Here is a 22,444-nt window from a genome sequence, read left to right on the forward strand (position 1 = left end):
CTTTGGCTTTAACAAAATATTGGCTATTTTCTCTTTAAACTTCCAGATTGAAGAGGAAATGTTATCATTACAGAATGAGCGCTCAGAACGGATACGTAGCCTTCTGGAGCGGCAGGCACGGGAAATTGAAGCTTTTGATTCTGAGAGCATGCGTCTGGGCTTCAGTAATATGGTGCTGTCTAACTTGTCCCCTGAAGCCTTCAGCCATAGTTTCCCAGGGGCCACAAGTAGTTGGTCTCACCACCACCACCACCCGGCCAGCACCCAGGGGCCACCCTGGAGCGGGAGTGGTCACCATCACCACCCCATGCAGGGTCAAGGAGGAACGCCCCAGGCCTGGGGACACTCTGTGCAGGGTGGAGGCCCCCAGCCCTGGGGTCACTCTTCTTCAGGGCCTCTAGGGGCTGTACCAAGGGCAGGGAGTGGTATGGGTGTGCGGAATAGTCCCCAAGCACTAAGGCGAACTGCCTCTGGGGGGCGCACAGAACAGGGCATGAGCAGGAGCACAAGCATCACCTCACAAATATCCAATGGATCACACCTGTCCTACACGTAAAATCATTTCCTAGGTAAAATGCCAGCAGCCATCATTGAAGCTTGGAGTAAGGGGAGATGATGTGTAGGGTGGAAAAGGAGCTGGGAATGGGGCTGCCATCTTTTTTGAGTATTTGCTTAGTTTGCACGCATTTCTATCTTTAAACTAATAAGAAGCATAGCACACTACTCCCATACTGTAATATTAACTTAAAAATGTTACTTTTCTACATTTCATAAATTACACCCTTTTCACTAATAAAAGCTCTCAACCTTAACATGGCTGGTTGATTTTAAGTGGGAAGGAAAGGGCAGATAGATGGCAGAGGACCCATGTGTACATACATCACTACTGTAATTTAAAGATAGTAAATATTTTTAATTATTTTTTTTAGTGCCCTGTGACATTTTACACATGCATTTTACTTACATAGGTATTTAAGCACTTTACCCCATTTTGGCATCAGAATAAAGTTGAACTTCTAATAAGTTTAAAAAATAGTACGTTTTCACATAGTGGCATAAACTCTTTGTGATTTTCTATTATGTTCTGTGACAGATTCATGAAATCGATAATATTTTTCAGTGTCAATAATTGCACAGTATTGCATTATTAATAATTGTAACATATGTGTGCCAAAACAGTTATTTCAGATAGCAGAACATAATTTAATGCAGTATTGGCACCATTTTTGAGTTTAAACTTGCATTACTGGAAAAAAAGACCATTAAACTTAGTTGTGTTTGGTATTCTTTTGGCATGTTGGTATGTTTTTATCTGGCTGAGGCATTATGCAGGTGGCACAAAGGTGTATGGTTATACAATTACTATCCTTCCAGTAATAAAGTATAAGTTTTGTTTTCAAATGGAGATGTTTTTTGCTAAAATCAGTTTGCATATGGAAGAACATTGGTTGTTTATTTAGTTTTAAGTCAAAAGCCTGTGTTCATTTATTACCACTAAGATAGAAAATTTGAATGTCCCTTATTCTGTATTTTAAATGCTAGATCATTAACTGGAAGTCTTTGCTATATCTAAAGTTAATTTTGCTATGTTATTTCATCTCCCTCTTTTTAACCACTTTAAGTTCATGACATAACTAGTCCTGTATATTAAATAAGGATTTGCTGTTTTTACCTATAAAGAAAGTGAGCATTATGAAGGTTAGAAAATAAACCGTTGCATGCCATTAGTGTAATTTCTTTTCATCATCTTAGTGTAATTCTGGATGGCTTTGTTAGCAAAGTCAGATCACCTTTTTCCTTAGAAAATTTTTATTGTTGCTGATAATTATGCAGAAAGGCTTTCTAAATACTGTACATTATCACAGTCTTCTGACATTTTTCAGAAACATTGTGCCCTTTATTATTGATGTTATCACTGATAACATTTTAACAGCTGCAACATCCATGGTTTTTGAACAATCTTAAAGAGGCTTAGTAATAATTTCATATGATTGGCTAGTCAGAATACTTTTAAGTGACTGATATACTGTTATTTTAATGTATATTAATATCAGTAGTCAATTTGGATAAAGATGCTAACTTTATTGTATTTACAGTGGGGAACCACCCCCATAACAATATTGTACTTATTTATTTCCCCAAAACCTTCATTATTTTTTTTGAAAGGATGTGGTTCTTGAAAAAATATTTATTATACATTAGGAAATTAAGAAGTTTTGTTGCATTTTACTTATAGTCCCACAAACACATAAAATATAATGTAAAGAGGGGCTTTCATTTTTAACCCTTTTCTAAGGAAATATATTTTTTATATAGGAGTTTATTTTAATTCAGTTATAAAGACATTGTTCTTTTCACTTCAGACATAGTTCCAAGACTTTTTTTCCTATTCATCTGCCCATAACACTTTGCAAAGTATTGTGACAGTTTGTGGAGTTTAATTTTGTCCGTGCAAGTGTATGTCAGGTACTGTAGAATTACATAAAAATAAAGTTTGGAATATATTGGATTTCCTGGAAACATAACGCTCAAGTAAAACAGATGACAGTTGCTGTTTTTAGTTATTTAAGCTGAAGTGGGGCTAAAACAACTGCCATACCCTAGTTGTCCTTTAGTGTCATCATTTATTTAAGTTAAACAAGTTTTTTCCTTTAATATTCCAGGCATATACTTTAAAATCTGCATGCTGGAATGCACCTTGGCTGATGACACCAGAGTTCATTAAATGAGACCCATAGGAATGTTTGTTCGTTGATGCCCAGGATGTTAGTTTGTAACTGATATTTTGAAGAGCTTAATGGATTGGGTTAGGATAATGATGCTTTGAATGAATGGGAAATAAGAAGAAAGTAACTGATTGCATCAAGCCAGAAGTTTAGTTTTTTAGTACTGTGATTCCATAGGAAATAGTACATTTGGCATTGGTTGTATGTTTGGCATACATATACTATGTTACAGAGAAAATCTGCATTTTATAAGTTTTGTTAACCATAATGCATTACCTAAAAATTTTTAGAATGTATGTTTAAATGTATGAGTTCAGTGGTCCAAATCAGTGCAGTATTGTTTGTAAATTTCATTTTGATAGAAGAAAATATAATTTAAAATTTTAGCTTTCCTTGTTTTGTCATTAGCAGTTTAATTGATTTTGCTGAAATTCCCAAGGACTTGTTGTTTTCCATTAACCAGGAAGGTCATTGATAATTTTCTTTAAATTTAATATTTTTTCCTTAAACATTTTCTGTTGCCTTTTGCAGGCTATATCTATAATGAACTCTTTAACTTAATTAGTTTTAATGTAGGCTGATACAAACATATCGGATGTGGCTGTGAATTATTTTTAAGTTTTTGTCTTGTCATTGTGATCAAAGATATTAAAAAGAGTTTATTTATTCAAGTCATTTGTATTTAAGAAACTAAGGCCCAATAACTTCAGAGCAAAAGTGTTTATTACCTCATATTTCACATTCTAGGATTTTCAAAGTTTTGTTTTTGCTTTCCCATATTAATTTCATAATCACTACTTGTCTGTCATTTTTCTAACTTGTTCTTGTAATCAGCTAGTGAATACTTTCCATTTTATTAAATCCATTTTGGTTTTACATTACTGAGAGAATTTTATGTCTACTTACTCTATAGCACTGCTTAAAAATCAAGCCTGTATTTCCTTAAGTTTCTTTTAATAATTGTTTTACAGCTTGCCTTTCATTTTTCTAGTCATATTAAGGACAAAAATTTGTCTCTGCGGGATCAGTAAAAAGTGAACAGTTTATATAACCCCAGTTTTTTTCAAGTATATGTGCAAAATTCGGTAAAAGACTGTCATACAGAATTGTTTATTTTTAATGCAGGCATTGTAAAATTTGATATTAGGCAAATTTTTACTGAAATTATGCTTTCTGAACCTCACATCAATACTTAAATGGTATGAGTATTTTTTTACCGCTTTTTTAATGTGCTGAGATTTATTCAGAGTGACAATTAAGATGTGTAATTGTAAATATGTATAAAAGACCGTAGTTCATTTAGCTAGCCACATCTTCAGAATCTCCTAAAATATTAGTGGCATTGAACCTAATATTTGGGTCTTGATGGGTGCTAACTCATGTTGGTCTTATTTTAGCCAATGGTAAGATAATTTTTCTAAATGCTTAAGGCAGTCCTTAGGAGCAGCTTAGTTATTTTATGGGATCAATCACATATTTTTAGCTGACATAATGTACCACAATTTATCCTTTTAAAATTTTGGCTCCCAGAGTAGTGCACCTAGCTTGTTAGAAAATTTTGGCTTATTGCACTTGTCTTTGTTTTGTGTTTTTTCAAAAAATAAGTTGCAGTTGGAAATTATCCCTTAAAGACATCTGTAAAGGTCTGTTTTAAAGATCTCTATGATGTCTGTTTTTTTATGTTTGATCCTGTAGTCCTCCCATCTGACATTTTTATTTTCTGAATTTGATTTTTCTCAGCATTGGTATGTTTCATTCAAGTTGTTTCAAAGCTTGTCATGTCAAGATTTTTCTCCCCTATATGTTTGGTATTGAGGGTAAGTAGTTCAAACTTTCTAACAGTTCAGACCCTCCCCTTTTTTAAAAAAAATATTTTTACATTTTTCAGTTGCACTTTTATCTTTTTTTTTTTTTTCATACCTTGCCATTGGATTGTTTTGTCTGCTTTCCACCACATATTTTACATTGGTATAGTGGCATACTGAGCTATTGAATGATTTTCCAATGTACTTTTCATATCACCATACATTATTTTACATTACATTTTCTTTACCTCAAGTTTTTTGTATTCTTCATTGACATGCTCATTATTTTGTTAAGCTGTAATTATATAAATAAAGTATGTATTTTTTTAAACCATAGATTAAATTTAAAATTTTAATGAATCAACATTAAAACAAATACGAACTTTGCTAATTCTTTGCAGTAGATGTAAGCTGGTAGCTAGAATTTATGAGGGGAAAAAAGATTATATAAATGGAACAAGGTTTGTAACAAGTGTAGTAGTACTACCACAGGTGTCTCACGGTTGAACTATTGAAGAAAAATGAAAAGCGAACACTTGATACCTGTGTAGTGATGTGAGATGGCATGAAGTTCCTGATCTTAAGCACAATTCTTCTAAAACTCAATTACAGTTAACAAATGCCTGCAACAGTTACTTAATAGTGAGAACTCTAATAGCATATTATTATCACCAGTAAATATTTCTCAGAGCACTGGTACTATAAATCATATAGTGCTGACCAAATTAGGCTAACATTTAAAAAGTTACATTTTTAAGTAGATATTAAATTTGCTTATATGTTATTCTTTTCCTGCTCAGCCATGAACATGCACTTTCTGGAAGAAAGTGTGCTACGTTTTTGGCATTTTGACACTTAAAGGAGTATGTACAAAAGGCTTACAGTGTTTTACTTAATAGTGAAGCAAAACAAGTCTGTGGTTGTGTCAACTTGAATTGCCAGTTTGAAATCTTATGCCAAAAAGGAAGGAAAAAAACAAAAGTCTTAATAAAAAAAAAAAAAAAAAAAAGATGACATCCTTTGCCATATATAGGAGATGAAGGTAACTAAAACAGATGAATGTGCACACCCTGTTGTCATGCTGATGCCAAAAATACAGTATAAAGTTTAAAATGTAAGTCTGTCATTTTTATTTTTGACATTCATTTTTTTCATTAAACACAAAACTCCTTATAACTCTTTACTTTAAACTGACTTTACTGTGTACTATTGTATTGTAAGTTATTTTTTATTTGCTAATTGTGAACATGCTTGCAAGCTAGACAGTTGATGGCATACAATGAAGCTCATGTGTTGTCCCAGGTGTTCTTCAGTGGTGCTTCTTTTGGTGTTCCCATTCCCATGTTCATTTCTCCCCAATGCCAAATGTTCATTGGCACAAACTGTGACTAGAGTGTGCTGTTGGGTTTGCCAGATGTGTTGCTGTGCCCCTGCTGTGCTCCTGCTAATTTCTGGCAAAATATATGTATGTATAATGTATCCTGAATGCCACATGTGCACAGATAAAGAGGGACATGCAATTAAATATATAAAAAAGAAAGTTTTGATGAATCTTGGGATATTTGGGGTGGGTGTATAGGAAATGTTTATATTGTACATTTAGAAATAAAATAAATAATTAAAATCCAAATAACTGCTTGTATTGTGAAGAAATTAAACAAAAATACTTTGGTTTCTAACATTAAAATTGAAAAGCATAATTATTCTATAACATGTAGTCAGTTGCTGGGTTAGGGAAGGATGTGTGGAGTTGTGCAATGACAAAATCAGCCCAAGACATGCTTGTTAGCAGCTCATGGTGCAAATTTTCTACATCATTACGTTTTTTGTTTCACAGTTGTTCACTTGCACCATGCTTTCTTTTTTTCACATTTATTGTTCTGGTTGTGTCATTTTAGTTTTCTTTCCTTCAGTGCTCCCTTTTTTTTTTATGTATTTTACTTGTTTTTCACCAATGTTCAGTATAAATACTGTACACCAAAGTCAAAGACTATTTTGCCAGTATGTGATCCAGAAGAAAAAAATGTAAAAACTGCCTCTTAATGTGATTTTGGTGTATTTTATTTCATTTTTAAAAAGGGGAGAAGCAGTCCCCTTGAAATGTCAAAAGTTGAAGATGTTAAAAAAAATTACATTTCTCAAGTGGTGGCCTGATACCCATCAGAATTGTTTGCCAAAAGGGTGGATGTTTATCATCATCAACATTTAGGTACACACTCCTGAAATTCAGCCTGATTCTGTACATGAATTGACCATTAAACCTTGATAAATAACTGATAGCTGTTGATATAAATGTAAAATTTATCAAACAGAGCAGTGAAGGACTATCTCATGTAGATGGTATCAATTAATCAATACTTTTATATAGCACCTGTCCATACAAGCACTTTGACATGTTCCTTCCATTTCTTTTATGTACAATTTATTTTTGAGAGGTGGATCTCATTTGTTTATTTAGGACTTGGCTTGTAATATTAAATTAGGGCACAAACATCCGGTGAACATAGATGCCATTATTAGGTAATACACCATTAAATAACAACACCCTGATAAGTAAATCTAATGATGCTGTGCAAAACAATGTGGAATTTTCATCCCTACTTTGCAATTGGGGCATGGTAAATAAGCATGTTTTATATATATATATATATATATATATATATATATATATATATATATATATATATATATATATATATATAAAACATTTCAAAATAAACTGAACTAGAGAAACATAAATTTCCATTGGTAAGCATGACTTAATCTCTGCCAGTTTTTGATGCCTTGGGTACTTCATTCATTTGGCTAAATTAAGCATATATAAAGATGCAGTCTTGCATTAACAATTAATTGCATTGTTAAACTTTCTGACACCCTTGAATCTTATGAAGCTGTCAAATTGTAGTATATGGCCTCTTTATCCCTTAAAGATGAGTAAAATATGTGCATTTTTTCAGGGTGGTGATTAATACCTGCTTGCTACCCTCAGAGGACCGGTTATTTATTTTTAATCTTAGCTTATCTTACTAACCTTATTGGCTAGAACAGTTGTCAGTTCTGAACCTGGCAGTTTTCACTATAATGGACAATACATCCAGTCTCTTGGGGAATGAACACCTACATATGAAATACATCAAGATAAATGTGCTAGTTATACATTTTGGCATTTTGCCTGTTAAATGATATAAAGCAAGTAAAGGTCTTAGTGGTTGCTTTTTGTTTTATGCCATTTGATACTTTATTTGTAAATAGTGACAAGTTTGGTGGCCAGGTCCTAAGTATTTTCTTTTTATTATCATTTTGCACATGCCACTTCTCTCCACGTACTCCTGGACCTGTATGGCTTTGGGTGCAGCAGCAGATGTATATTTATTGGCATGCTTCCATCCTTGAGCTTTCACTGCCTGGCACACCTGCTGCTCTTATCGTAAATACTTAGTGCCATGATAGGTTAAAGTACAGATTTTTTTTTTTAATAGAACAATGCCACGTTTTTTAACCACTGTTGTTTGACTGTGAGAATGTGGTGATTCAAAGAGCCAATGTCGAATATCGGCTTTCTCCTTATGATGCTTAGCACTTGAATTTCTGAATGGCCAAGAGACCCCTTTTTTGCTATCTGCATCAACAACCACCACCCCACCCAGTGAAATCTCCAGCTGATCCAAGAATTGTCTCTATATAGTACATATGTCAGTATTCTGAGATTCTCCTGGTTTAAAACACATTGCAATCCATATATAACATGTATTAATTGTATAGATTGTGAAGATGTAACTGAGTGTCAGGATGAAAAAAAAAAAACCTTTAGGGTCATATGTAATATTTTGTTTGTAATTATCCTTTGTATCATTTACGAAGGGATATTGGACAAAAAAAAAATCAGCTGTAATAAAGTAATTTTAGTAAAAAAATGTGATCTGTCTTGTTTTCAGTTTGTACTGTACTTTTACATCTATTGCACATCTTAGATTTTGTTTAATCTGACAGGATAGTTGTTTTATATATAAGAACAAGAATGGACATCCTTGAAAACTAGAAAAACAAATGGTGATGTCTGCATACATGAAAGCATCACAAGGACACTGATGGAGTAGCTCCATATCCACAGCTGTTTCATGCCCTGCTTGCTGCTAGGATTGGCTCCAACCTCTCTGGAGCCCAGACCTGGATTTATTGGGTTTGAAGATGTCACGTGACTGGCTTATACCCAAACCATGAGATCAGGTAGGTCAGTACTGTAAACTGTGTGGAATCAGGTATAGAGAATGAAGTGGAAAAACATTTCAGGGGTCCAGTGGAGCTTTGTACAGCTGTCTACAAAGAGAAAATTCTTTTAAATGGGAAGATAGTGTTGTGGCATTCTGTAGAAACCATCTCCTTTTAATTCCTTGCTCACCCTGTAATGCTGCATCGCCTAGGGATTGTGCTTGCTGCTTGCTGGGTTAGGCTCCAGCTTCCACCGACCCTACTTGGAATCAGCGGCTATTGTGTGTCACTGATTCTAAATGGGGGGAGTGCGATGGGCAGAGAACGGAGGCAGTGCATAGCGAAACAAATGAGCATTTAGAGGCGTCTCAGTGCAGTTCAAATGTCACTCTCGGGTGTTTGGAGTACATTTTGAGATATGCTTAAAAGAGTTCATATGCATTTCCAGATATCTAAAGTGTAATTCATGAAATTTAAAAAATTCTCATTTTCAATATGTATTCCTGTCATTTTAAAATACCTTAAAATTATTTTAAGAGATCCGCAATTGCAAAGGAAGGTATTTTAAGATATCCTGAAGTGCTTAACAGACATTGACTCATGTTTAGGATACATGACAATACATAGATACAGTATATGAAATATATTTTAACATATTTTTAAAAGGACGTTATTTCAAAATAACTGAATATCTGATTCAGATATCAAATGTTCCATTAAAAGATGTTTCATATGTGCTTGTCTTGCTTATGTCAGAGACTTCCTGTGCATTTGGACAGCTCATTTACATGAGTGCCACATCTCTGAAAGCTCTGCCATCCATAGTTACTAACCTGTATTTAGGTACAGTGAGTAACTTAGCGTCCAATGATCGTAATGCACAGGCAGGAGTGTAAGGAAGCAGCAGCTCAGACAGATAATGAGGAGCTAAACCATGAAGGGCTTTAAAGGTGAGAAGGATAATTTTGTATTTGATTCTTGAAGAAACTGGTAACTAATGTAAATCATAGAGAACAGGAGTGATGTGAGCAGATTTTTAGTGTGTGTAAGTAAACAAGCAGCAGAATTCTGAACATATTGTAATCTATTGATAGATTTAGTCGGGAGGCCATAAAACAAAGCATTGCAATAGTCCAGACGGGTAGTGATGAAAGCGTGAATGAGTGTTTCAGTATCTTTCACACTGAGGAAAGAATGCAGATGAGTAATGTTGCGAAGATGAAAAAAAGGCTGTCTGTACTACTGAGCTAATGTGTGACTGAAAAGTAAGAAGCTGATCGAAGATGACACCCAAGTTACAGACTGATGCTGAGGGTTGAACCAGGATCCCATCCATGTCAATTTTTAGCCCACGAAGGGTAGAGAGGACAGATTTGGTACAAACTAACAAGATTTCTGTTTTATCAGGATTGAGTTGTAAAAAATTATGTCATCCAAGGATTGATTTCCCAAATGCAGTCAGTCAGCACAACAGGTAAAGATGTTGCAGTTGCATCAACACTTACATAAAGTTGTGTGTCATCGGCATAGCAGTGGAAGCTCAAACCATACCGATGAATAATCTCACCTAATGGGAGCATATAGATGTTAAAGAGAATTGGACTGAGAACTGACCCTTGAGGGATACCTTGTGTGAATGAAGTAGTGGCAGATTTATATTCCCTAATGAAGACGTAATACTGGCGATCACGGAGGTATGATGTGAACCAAGAAAGAGCAGCACCAGAGATGCAATAGCTGAAAGTCGGGATGGTAAAATGTTATGGTTAACTGCATCAAATGCTGCACTCAAATCAAGAAGAACTAGAATAGCGGCCATCCCAGAATCTGCGGTTATAAGTAAGTCATTGGCTACCTTAAGTAAAGCAGTTTCAGTGCTATGTAGGGCTCTGAATCCTGATTGAAAAGGCTCAAGCAGGTTATGCAAATTTAAATAATCATGGAGTTGAGCAGCAACAACCTTTTCTAAGATCTGGAAGAGTAGAAATTGGGTGATAAAATTTGAGCTGTAAGGTATCGGAGACAGGTTTTTTTAAAACGGGTTACAGCAGCAGTTTTTAAATCACTTGGAACAACACAGGTGCGGAAACTACAGTTGATAAAGTGAGAAATGGGGGCAGAAAGTTTGTCAGTGCAAACCTTAATCAGTAAAGTAGGGGCAGGATCTAGGTGGCTGGTAGATTGATTTAATTTAGATATTTCTTCAGCAATATAAGTTGGTGTAATGGGGTTAAATTTAAATAAACTGTAGATTTAGAAGTATAATCAGTCGCCAGAGATGAGGAATGGTTAGTAGAGAAACTTTGATATATGGTCATAATTTTTGACTGAAAATAGTCCAAAAATAGATTACAGTGCTCAACAGAGAAATAAGGATTTTTAACAGCAGGTTGACAAAGTCTGTTAACTGTATTAAAAAGGGCGACAAGTACCAAAGTCAATAAGAGTGGAATAGTACTTTGAATGTGCCGCCGATAAGGCACAACTATTCTCTCAGGTGTTTGGTGTAAGCCGGGGTGTGAACAGCCAGACCAGTCTTCTTCCAGAGTCTTTCCAAGCGGAGAAACCATGGAGATGACCAGATAGTAGGAACAGCCAAGGATTTAATAGGTGCATATTGATCCAAAATTTGTGATAATGTGGAATTATATAGAGATAAAATCTGCATAGGGCAAGACAACCCAGAAATATCATGGAGCCAGGAAGCACCAACAGACATAGAGAAGGATAACTGATCGATGTTCTTGATATTACAATAGGTTATTTTAGATTTAGATTTTAGGGAGGGGATAAGTGAAGCTAAATTCAATCAGCTTGTGATCAGAGATACCAATAACAGTACCGGATGTACAGACATTCATGCGTAGAATTCACACTAACATGGCATAAGGACAAAAGTGGAAATGTGCGTACGCACAAAAAAATCCAGATGCATAAACCTGTGCATTCGCCAACTTCCACATTCTTCCGCTCCATAAATCCCGGTCAACGTGAAAGGTAACACATGTGCACGCGCCTGCTGGCACTCCCCAAATTCCTCCCAGAATTATGCCTCATTGAATATGCAAATCAACATAAATAGCCCTTAAGCTTAGCGTTCTGTGAAAAGACAATGGCAAAAGCACAGGGGGAAGTAAAAGAATTTCAGTGGATACCAAGTGGAGGCAAAGAAGAACGTACTATTTGTTGGTTTAAACAGTGGTATAAACAACAAAAGGAAGTTGATCGAGTGACAGAGTGTCGGAGTAACTAGAAAGCTCAAGTTCACAAAGTCGCACAGTGCCTGAAATAAAAAAGAAATCGCATATCAAAGTCGCCATGAAAAGGCGAGTCGTAGCCCACCATCTGAGTGTCATATGAAAGCTTATTAGGGTACAGAGAAAAAAAATAGGCACACAGTGGGGGAAAAAAGCACGAAATGTCAACTTTAATCTCGAAATTTCCACTTTAATCATGTAGTTTATTTTGTCATTTAAGTAGATCATCAAACTTCATCTTAAAATCGCTTAATGTACTAGTTTCTCAAATCCCATTGTAACTAAAGTAGCACGTTAAATGCTTGGTTTTGTATTTGATCTTCTATGTGCTCTGTGTTTGTGAATCACTACGTGCTTCCGGGCTTTCTCTTCATCCGACAGGACACCGAATCCATTACATTCATGATATTACAGCACTCTGAATAATTAAAATACTGAGATGTATACGTGATGTAATTTTCATGATGATAGGAGTTAAAGCATGTTATTAAACATGGGAACACGGTGGCGCAGTGATAATGACAAGCTGGCGCCCCGTCCACAGATTGTTCCTGCCTCACGCAAGATGCTTGCTACGTGATGCGCGACCTTCGATGAAATACTTTATTGTAGCAGTACTGTCTCTTTCAAACCAACTAACCTCCAATTCCTGTCCTTACTTTTCTTTCTCCAAATACCCAATTGCCACACAATCAGCTCTGTAATGGACGTTAAGTCATCTGTAAGCTTAGAACGCCGATTCTTCAGAACTTTTAAGGAACATTGAAATATCTTCGTAGTATGTGTTTCATTATTCTATCCATCTATCCTTCCAGCCCCAGCAAGAATACACAGCGAGGCAGGAACAATCCTTGAATGGAGCGCCAGCTCCTTGCTAACGCTGTGGCACCGTGTCCTCACATGTTTAATTATTAACAATATAAATTATTTAAATGAAGTTAACCTTTTTATCTGTATAATATAATAAACATTTTGCTGCATTTCGTCTTAGAAATGATATTGTCGTCATATGTAAATACATGCTTTATAAAGTGGCTCAGGTTGTGCAATATTATAACTATCTCAAGTTTACAGTGAGGTGATTGTACTTATAAGTACAAACAGTTCTACAAAGAGCACTTGATGGACTAATTGAGTGTGTTTATAGTTCTTGGGATGAAACTTTATGAACTGCGAGGAAAGGCTCTGAAGCATTTGCCGTGTGAGAGCAGTTCAAATAGACAGCATGGCTGAGGCAGTGTGTGCTTGATGCTGTATACCGATAATTCTCTTTCCGATCAGCTGCTGTGATTCACACTCAAATACAGTGATATAAATACCCCAAGTAGTGCAGTGAGTGTAATACAGGAAAAGATGATCCGCTGTGGAAACGCCTAATGGGAGCAGCTGAAAGAAGAAGAAGGTGCAGTGAGAGTAACAACGCTAAAGCAGCTACATTATGGTATTTAGAAAAGTTTGGCCATTCTGTGGACCATTATATTCCATCCATTTTCCAACCCGCTGAATCCGAACACAGGGTCACGGGGGTCTGCTGGAGCCAATCCCAGCCAACACGGCACAAGGCAGGAACCAATCCCGGGCAGGGTGCCAACCCACCGCAGGACACACACATACACACCCACACACCAAGCACACACAAGGGCCAATTTAAGATCGCCAACCCACCTAACCTGCATGTCTTTGGACTGTGGGAGGAAACCGGAGCGCCCGGAAGAAACCCACGCAGACACGGGGAGAGGACCATTATATTGTTACAGGTTAATTACAATCAGATGCATTAAACTAATAATATGCGGTTAATAGTAGTGTATTTATAAAGCTGCGTCAGGGATGTGGATTTAAAAAAGAAAGGGTAACCACACAGGAACAGTAGCACTGCTTTGACGCTGGGTGCTGCCAGTCTGTAAAACCGAGCGGAGAACTTGCGTACGCCAGGGTATGAGCTACCGTGGAAATGCGCGTGGCTTTACACCAAGTTTAGGATTTATACATTGCAATTTGAGTGTGGAAACGGGCTTACGCAACATTTTTGTGTGTACACACCGTTTATATATGAGGCCCCTGGTGACTTAAGTGCACAGGAGTTCCCTTTGATAAGTCAGAATGTATTTAAAAGATTTCAGGGCCACAAAATGGAATGTCTTTGAATGGCGGAGTCAGTTCCGGACCTAAATCTAACTGGACAGGCATTTCACTAGCTGAAGACAGCAACAAGCCCCCAAAATAAGTGGGGACAGTAAATGGCGAAAGTCCAGGCCTGGCAGAACATCACTAGGGAGGAAACCCGGTGCTGGCTGCAGTACTGGCATGAGGGGTGAGGCAATGAGGTGAGCAGGTAAGTCAGCCGTTTCATACAAGTTTTAGATAATATACAAAATGAGAGTTAAGTGTGAAGTGTAAGTGACATACATGTCTCATTTGGAGACCTGGCGTATTCTCAATCTGTTCTGGTAATTTCACCGATTAATTTAAATGCCTTCTTGTTTTCCAGGTTATGTGAGAAAAATATGAAATAATCTGTCCTCTTAAAAATACCTTCAGAGTATACCTGCTGGAAGAGTGATGTATATCTCAAATAACATTTTTATGTACTGCCTTTAGATATTTGTAAGAAATGTTTTTTTAAAGTTTCAAATATCTCGGATCTGCAGTTTGTACCATTTTACTGTGCTGTCTGTGTCTGAGCGTCAGAATGGTACTTGTGTATATAAATGCGACAGGTCAGTGCCTGGTACTTGTACTCTTTTATACAAATCATACTGCATATAAATTGATGGCCATTTTGTTCATTAAAGGAATGTTATTAAGGCGCTCATCCCAATGTCAGTGTGATAAGTTGGCAATGTGTGCGTCATCAAGAAGGGGCAGGTGGTTTCACAGAGAGGACATGCAGGATGAGTGACAGCCACGTTCAGTTTGTGGATTACGTGTGTTGATTCAGGCCTAGTATAGACCTGGGGGGTGGCATTATTTATCACACCAGCCCTGACTGACTGCAAAGGATTTCTAACATAAGTGTTAAATGGGCCCTTTAAGATAATGTTAAAGTGTCCAGTTACTTTTGTTCCCTTAAATGGGTGCTGGGCTATATAATAGAAATGCTGCTGTTCTTATTTACAGTAAGTGCTCTCCATTTAATGCTGAACGTCTTCCACTGACAGCTCATGTCCTTTGTTTCATTTCAGTGCCAGAACGCTCGATTAGAGCTGAGGTTAGCATTGGCTGCTCGGCCTTCACTTTGGAGGTGGATGGACCACCTGCCTTGGGTGATGACTATGCTGATGAGCAGGACTAGGGGCTCAACAGGGGGTGAGATAACAATCTGTAGTCAGTGTTTAATATTAAGAATTCAAAGTGAATCTATGACTTTTTTTTACCTATATTAATTAGTACTTTTGGCTTTGGCAGTTTCTTTCAAATGCAAAGAGTGTAATTTTATCAAAGTATGCATTACTGCCCCTTCACCATGAGAACAGCTCCTTCAGGGGGTGCACTTTGTTGCTGTTTGACTCTCCGTCCGCATAGACGTGACCTCACAGGTTAGCAGGTCATTCAGGGTTCAGTGGCATAGGAGCCCTGCATGCCAGCAGGAAGCTTGTGGACCAGTGCTAGTCCTTAAGGCGCAGAGTGACTAACCCTTTCCATCGTGATATTTAAATACACCTCCAGGAAGCTGTACCCTCCAGCACTGCATCTCTGCTGCCACATCACCGGCCATTCGAAGCTCGTGTTTTTGCTCAGTGCCAGAGGTTTAACAAGAAGGAACTACGTCCACATCCAAGTTCATATGAAAGGTGCAGCTTGCTGACGTACTCAGCGTGTGTATGACCTCTGCCAGCTGAACAGATCCTCTGAGCTGAAGGATACTGGCAGTGCCCGACGAGGAGGAGGGTCTCTTTGCTGCACTGTGCCTCTGCGACGGCGTGGCAACAAGGTGGCTGTCCTCCTTCGAGGGGACCCAGAGCTCAGTGGCTGTCTCTCCTCCATTCTCAAGAATTCAGCCACTCCGCGGAAATATTCCAAAAGCACCGCTTGGCTCCAGCATTGCACTGACCCATTGCTATCTGGCAAAAATCCACAGTGTCCACCCATGCGTGTCAGCACCAAGAAGAAGTAAGGACTGCTCTCGAACAACTCAAAGGGCACTGACTGTGCAGGATCGCCTCTGATGGGATCGTCCCAGCTGCACAGACACAACACTGGCACAGCCACCTCGTCTGCATCTCGAAGCGGCTCGTTTTTCTCCCAGTAACTCTCCCAGTTTAGCTTCGGCAAATTTTCTGAGCTGTGACCACAGAACAGGATTTCTTCAAACTGCTGAAGGGAAGAGCAACTTAGCAGACGATTAACATCCAGAACTTGACTGAGTGCTGTGGCATACCTGTGGAAATAAGACGTGGTCTCTTCGTTATTGTTCAACAAAGCTGACGATGACCACCAGGTGTGGCTGGCCATTATTTATGAGTAATCCTGAAATTAATTTACAATACAGTATCTTAAAATGCAGTTCTGCTTTTCACGTAATGGAAACTCGTTTCAAAATAAGCTCCTGTGCCCTTGAGGGCATCTACAGTATGCATTTCAGGGTATCTCGACATGATTTTTATTTATTTTTTTTATTTCTTATTTGAGCACATCTCAGATGTATTTTGGGAATCTCAGTCTGAGCAAATTAAGATATCTGAAAACGATTCACTTCTGTGTTTGTTTGTTTTTTATTGAACTTATAGTTTATATGAAGGTTTAAAAAATGCAATTGGAATGTCTAAACAGCCAGGCCGTAGTTTTGAGATACCTTGAAATGCAATTCAGAAATCTTAAAAGGGACAGGAAACTAACTTGACAGTTTCATTCTAGACATCTGAAATAAACTTCAGAACATACCACTCTCACACCCACCTAATCCAGTCCCACATTTCAGGGGGGCTTTAAGGTTGACACTGCCAGGATCTCTGACGCACCATGCCAAACCCAATGATATTCATATTTTTTAAGACATGGTAGAATGTATTTCAGATATCTTAAAATCAAATTACAGATTTTGGAATCCTTGAAGGTGTCTGAGCTGGAAGAGAATTCCATTTTAACACGTCACAGAATGGTCTGAGGTGTCAAAAAAATGTATTTTGAACATCTGAAATGCAAGTCTGTACAGATAACCAGACATGTTTCATGTAGTGATGGGCAGCTCACAAATGATTTGTTCTTTCTGATCGGCTTTCAGTGAATCCCAGGAATCGCCTGCGTGGAGCTCATCAGGAGTGCTAAAGCGCATGTGTGCCCTGCGTGATGTCATCGCATCATTTTGCTGGCAGACATTTAAAGCGACTGCATAAGAACCGCCTGAGTCACGAGTCTCGACTCCGTTCACTTCTCATTGCTTTTAAGTTCACTCTACAGAATATTCATGTCAGCAAACAAAGTGTCACTGATGATTCTTCATCAACGTACAATACAGTAACAACAGTTACTGCATATTAGGATGAATTTGTACAATTTGTTATTGGAATTGTTTTAAGTTGAATATTTTTGCAGTATTAAAACTAATGTTTGTCCTTTTATATACTCAATAAATTAGTCCTGCAAATATGAACATTATAGAAAATATTAAAATTTCTTATGGATGTTTGCTTTTGGCTTTAATTTAAAGGACACTTAATGGCTCATTGATTGTACTGCGCTGTATCGTGTGATCCTTTTGATTCTTTTACCCAGAAACTAGTTGGGTGATTCTCGTTCATTTGATTTGTGAACTGAATCACACGATTGTCATTCACTTGTGATTCTGTAATGTAATGCCTTGTTTTAATTATGCATTTGAAGCAATGTCTTGTCGTGTGAATTATCATGTTAAATATAAAAATTCATTATACATACATATACTAAAACACATGCATATGGAGTTATTAAATTAGCCCCCTGGACTTTATTTGTGAATCTGTGTCTAATCTTAGAAAACAATCAATTCACTTTAACAGGCAGTTTGAAAGAATCGAGCGAATCAAAATGCCCATCACTAGTTTTAGGGGCACATTTAACATGTGCTCACGTGTTGGCGGGTCGGGGGTCTCCTTGCCTTTTCTTTCAGGAATTTACAATTCCCGTTTGCTAGGATACATTCACAAAATGATCTTTACATTGAAGCAGCTAATCCGTTACTTTTTCTGTCGTTGGAGAAAATTTAGGAAGTAATTTTCAGAAGCAATAAAAAGGTTCACCTGCATGTTAAAATGTTACAAGCTTTTACGTTTTCTGCCCTGTTATGACATACCTTCTGCTTTTGAAGAGGCTGCAGATTCTCCCACTCCAGAGCTACAGGTGCCCATAGTCAGGCCTGACCAGCGAAGTCGCTGCCTACAACTGTTAATACCAATATCTGGACAAGGGCCACATGTAAGTATTTTGCAACATAATTTGGTGCTATAAATTGAACAGTACATTTACCGCATATTTTACATTGATAGGTTTTCATGTGTAATATATATCATAAAAAAAATCTTGACGAGACGTGATTTTCTTGGAGAGACACTTATACGTCCTGCGAGACGGGACCACACCCAGGGTCAGAAATAAAGGACGAAGTAGAACGTCGTAAAGAATTTTTAAAAATTGGCGCAATACACATGCATAGCAGGCTACAGATGATGAAACTACTAAAATATGAAAGTCTCAAAAAAATGATAGTAAAGATCACATTAGCGCTAACAAATGGAAATTATTACTCGGTGAAAAACGGAACAGCGAAAAGAGATGGAATATATTGTTCAGATTTAAACTTAAGTCAGAGACTTGTAGATCGTCTAACTCGTGTTGCCCCGAGAATTAAAAGATTCCAAAAACGTTGTTGTGGTATGAAGTCCCGCGAGATGGAGATTTTTAACATGAGATTCTTTCAAGTCCCGCCCTACTTACAACTATTTTCAAACAAGACCACAGTCATCTAACCTCAGTTGAGCGCTCTCAGCTCTTATAAATTTTATCAGGACAATAATTTTATATGTTCTAGATGACACGTCAATGACTAAGCGAAGAAGAAAGAGCATAGACAAACATTTGATAAAGTCGATTTATTTATTCGAGAGAAAGAAACGATATTCACTCGCTGGCAGTGGTACCTTGCGTTATAATAATAATAATTAATAATTCATTACATTTATATAGCGTTGTCACGATGAAAGTCCAAACACGGAATCAAAATTCAATGCAATCTTAAAGAAAAGGTAATTCCAAAAATTGTTTTAACTGAAGTTGTAAAGTAAAAGTGAAAATAATGCATATGCAACAATTCCCATGAAAATAACAATCTCTTTAAATTGTTTATCCGGTTGACTAAACCCGGGGGTGGGCGAACGAAGCGAGCAGGGGGTAGAGCCCCCTAGTATATATTAATACCAAAAACATTTGCAAATGAATGTTCATTAATTTCTCATTTTTGTGCTAAATCATATCAAACATAATCAAAGTGATTTATAGCGATGCTGATGACTGCTCCAAAATAGTGAGATGTGTAAGTTCACACAGCCTGTAATCGAATCACAAAAAAATCAGCCAATGGATCGCCGTAAAGAGCTCAAGGCTTCAAGCTCCAAGGCAGAACTGAGCCGATCCCACTGCACAAGCAACATGACCACAAAGTGCTATTGACCAAAATGAAGGAAGTAGCGCTCGTGAAGTCCATTTGAAAATCAAGAATCTACAATGTGTTTAAAAACACCTCTGTGAACTGAATTTCTTTTGCTTTTGGAATTGCTAAGGACTGCATGTGCATTAATTTAATCAACTTAGTATGCATATATTTAGCAAACACCACGTTAGTTTTAATTAAGATTTACTGAATTTATTAAGTTGGAAAATCTTGACATAAAAAATTAATTGATTTCAAAGAATTTTTTTAATGTAGCAATTATGGTACAAACTGTAAACGCCACAGCAAACCGACAGATAATAGAGGCGCACAGTAATTTTTAATTTTTGTACATTTAAAACAATTCGTGTAATCAATTAACATTAAAGCTCCAACAAGCATTTAGTTTTCTAATTAGAAAACCAGCCAGTGTGGTCCCCCCCAGCCCGTCACTAGGACCCTCACCATCGGGGCTGCAGTCCGTCTCAGTGGAGATGCTAAACTGATGGTTCGGCTGAGTGGCAGTCACGGCGGTGAGTGAACACGTGGACAAAAGCGTTACGTCACACGAGGGATTAGGGGAAATGTCTGCGGGTATCCCGCGCCGTAATTCCTTTTACGGGGACGGTTGTGTGCGCAGGGCTAAACACAAAGGTCAAGTTCAGAGGGAGCGGCTGCGCCAAAGACCCACAAATGTTGTGTTGCTTCATTTAGATGTGTTAATAAAGTTCTCCTGTTACTCCTCGCCTTCTGTGAATTGTTGCATCTCGAAGATAACATATAACCGAATGCATTATTTTTTCACCAAAATGTACAACTTGGTAGTTATATAAATGTGCAGTTCACTGGTTTAAAATGTTCATTTCCGTTTCTATTTATTTATTTTTTAATGCCAACGGTTTAAAATTGTAGAAATCGGACCTCCGCTGGCACCAGCCAGTTGCGTCTTCATTATCAGCATAGACGACCCCCGATATCCCTGTCAGTTTTATCAGGCAAGTGTCGGCAAACCTTCAGACGACTTGCTCCCATTATTACTTGAATATTTGTTAATATTTGTAAAGTACTGAATAACATCTGCGGAAACCAAAAGTGGCACCGAGAAATGTGAGGAAGACGGGAGACCGCTTCATGTCTCCTTCGGGTATCTTGGCAGCCCCGATTACTGTTATAGCGAGCCCAGAAGGGAGACCCTCTCTTTTCCGCCTTCCTCGTTTTGTGGCGCTCTCATTGTGGCCCCAGCAAACTGGCCGCCGCTCCCTTGACATTTAAAGCCCCGAACCAGAGGGACTTGGGAGAATCAAGAAGGGGAGGGGGTCTTCTTTTCTTTTCCCTTCTGTTGTGTCTAAACCTGGCAGCTTTGGGTGGTCGTCACTTCTCTATTTTGCTTTTTTCATGAGATCATGATGACATATTACTAGTTGACAGTAAGGTTGAATACATCGTGAACACCCCCAACCTTCTTACCTGCTGACCGGGAGTTTGTGGCAGAAAAGCAGAACCCACCGGTAGAGCCAATGCAGCCGCGACTCGAACCACTGCTGCCCTCGGAACACCGGCGAGACGCAGGCGGCGCACGTCAAGTAGGAGGACGAGCCGCACTCGCCCAAGTAGGAGAGCAGCAGCCCGGAGCCAGAGCCCTCACTCACGGCCACCAGGGCGGCCCCAGGGTAGCGGTAGCGGATGTACGAGACCGCTTCGATCAGGTCCGAGGGGTCTCCAAACTGCTGAAACTTAAGCGTGACCAGGGGGCAGCCGCTTTGGCCTCTTCTTTGGAAGAGCACCGGATAAAAGCCTTGTTCGAGGGCCAGCCTGCACAGCCCCAGGACGTAGCCCGTGACCTGACCCCAGGAGTTGGGAATGATGAGCATCACCGGGGGTGAGGAGAAGGGGGGTGCCGCTTTCCAGTTCCGTTCGCGAACGCCCGTAATGCCAACCGCCCAGTCCAGTGCCACAACTCCGCCATCCTTCATCTGGATATGATCACGAGCAAAATCGATCCTTTCAGCTTGTCCGAGGGGCCATGCCAGGCTGGCGAGGGTCTGCATGTGAGGGTCTCCCCAAGGCCACTTCGGGGTGCTCGGCTCTCCTAGGGAGGCACAGTGCAGCAGCAGGTAGCTGGCCAGGGCCGACGGTTTACAGATCAACTGGGGCTTTTCTGAGGTGCCCTTGGCGAGTCTCGAAAGGCACAGGAGCCGAACCTTCAGGTGCACCTTCCGGCAGAAGAAAACCCCCAAAGCCGTTATCAGGAGCAGGAGCAGGACCCTCCCGGCCATCTCTGCACCAGTGCAATCCGACGGTCCTGATCTGGTGGCTTCCATGGTCTGCGCTCAGAATGCCAAGCACTTGTGATCGCGCCGTCCTGCGCAGGTGCCGCTCGTCGTCTTCAGGCGGTCCTCGAATGAAAGTTCCCCGGTTCAGCCTTAAGACCCGAGACGTGGAGTGAGTGGCCTGTCTGGTGCGTGTCAGCGGACGTGTTTGTGAACTTCAGCCGGGCAAATCGGTCGTGTGCGGCTACTTCGGGGGGCGGGGCGTCCACGAGTTTACTGAGCCCAGTCCATGGTCACGTGGCGCCGAAGTCAAACCAGTCAGTATCTGGACGGGACGCCGGCCCATCTTAACGCCTACGCACAGTCACTCACGTCGGGGACGCTTACTGACCGCAGACAGAAGCTGATCACGACCGGCTGTGGATATGAAGCTTGGTGTGAGAGCTGTTAAGAAGCCTCACTAAGGCACAATTTCTTAAGTTTGTGATTCATGGCCGCGGGTTCAAACTTGGGTACGTCTGGTATTTGTCATGTTGCAGTGGGTTTGGGTAGC

General features: G+C 38.9%; 2 protein-coding genes across 3 annotated transcripts in view; one reads left to right on the forward strand and one right to left on the reverse strand.

Annotated features, from left to right (window-relative positions):
- The window catches only part of taok1a (TAO kinase 1a), a 276,152-nt gene extending 267,707 nt beyond the window's left edge, over positions 1-8,445 (forward strand). For both annotated transcript variants that reach the window (XM_028806658.2, XM_051930844.1), the window contains exon 21: positions 47-8,445. In XM_028806658.2, the coding sequence (XP_028662491.2) occupies positions 47-556 (510 nt within the window). In that variant the 3' untranslated portion in view covers positions 557-8,445. The remainder of the gene's footprint in view (positions 1-46) is intronic.
- LOC114655575 (protein ABHD15-like) lies at positions 7,454-22,107 on the reverse strand. The gene is made up of 2 exons (XM_028806668.2): positions 21,089-22,107; positions 7,454-16,378 (listed from the first exon to the last, which is right to left on the reverse strand). The coding sequence occupies exons 1-2, from the start codon at positions 21,940-21,942 to the stop codon at positions 15,811-15,813; spliced, it is 1,422 nt and encodes a 473-aa protein (XP_028662501.2). The 5' UTR covers positions 21,943-22,107; the 3' UTR covers positions 7,454-15,810.
- Positions 22,108-22,444: the final 337 nt, after the last annotated feature.

Source organism: Erpetoichthys calabaricus, chromosome 8 (assembly GCF_900747795.2).
Source record: "Erpetoichthys calabaricus chromosome 8, fErpCal1.3, whole genome shotgun sequence".
In the NCBI taxonomy this organism is placed as follows: domain Eukaryota; kingdom Metazoa; phylum Chordata; class Cladistia; order Polypteriformes; family Polypteridae; genus Erpetoichthys; species Erpetoichthys calabaricus.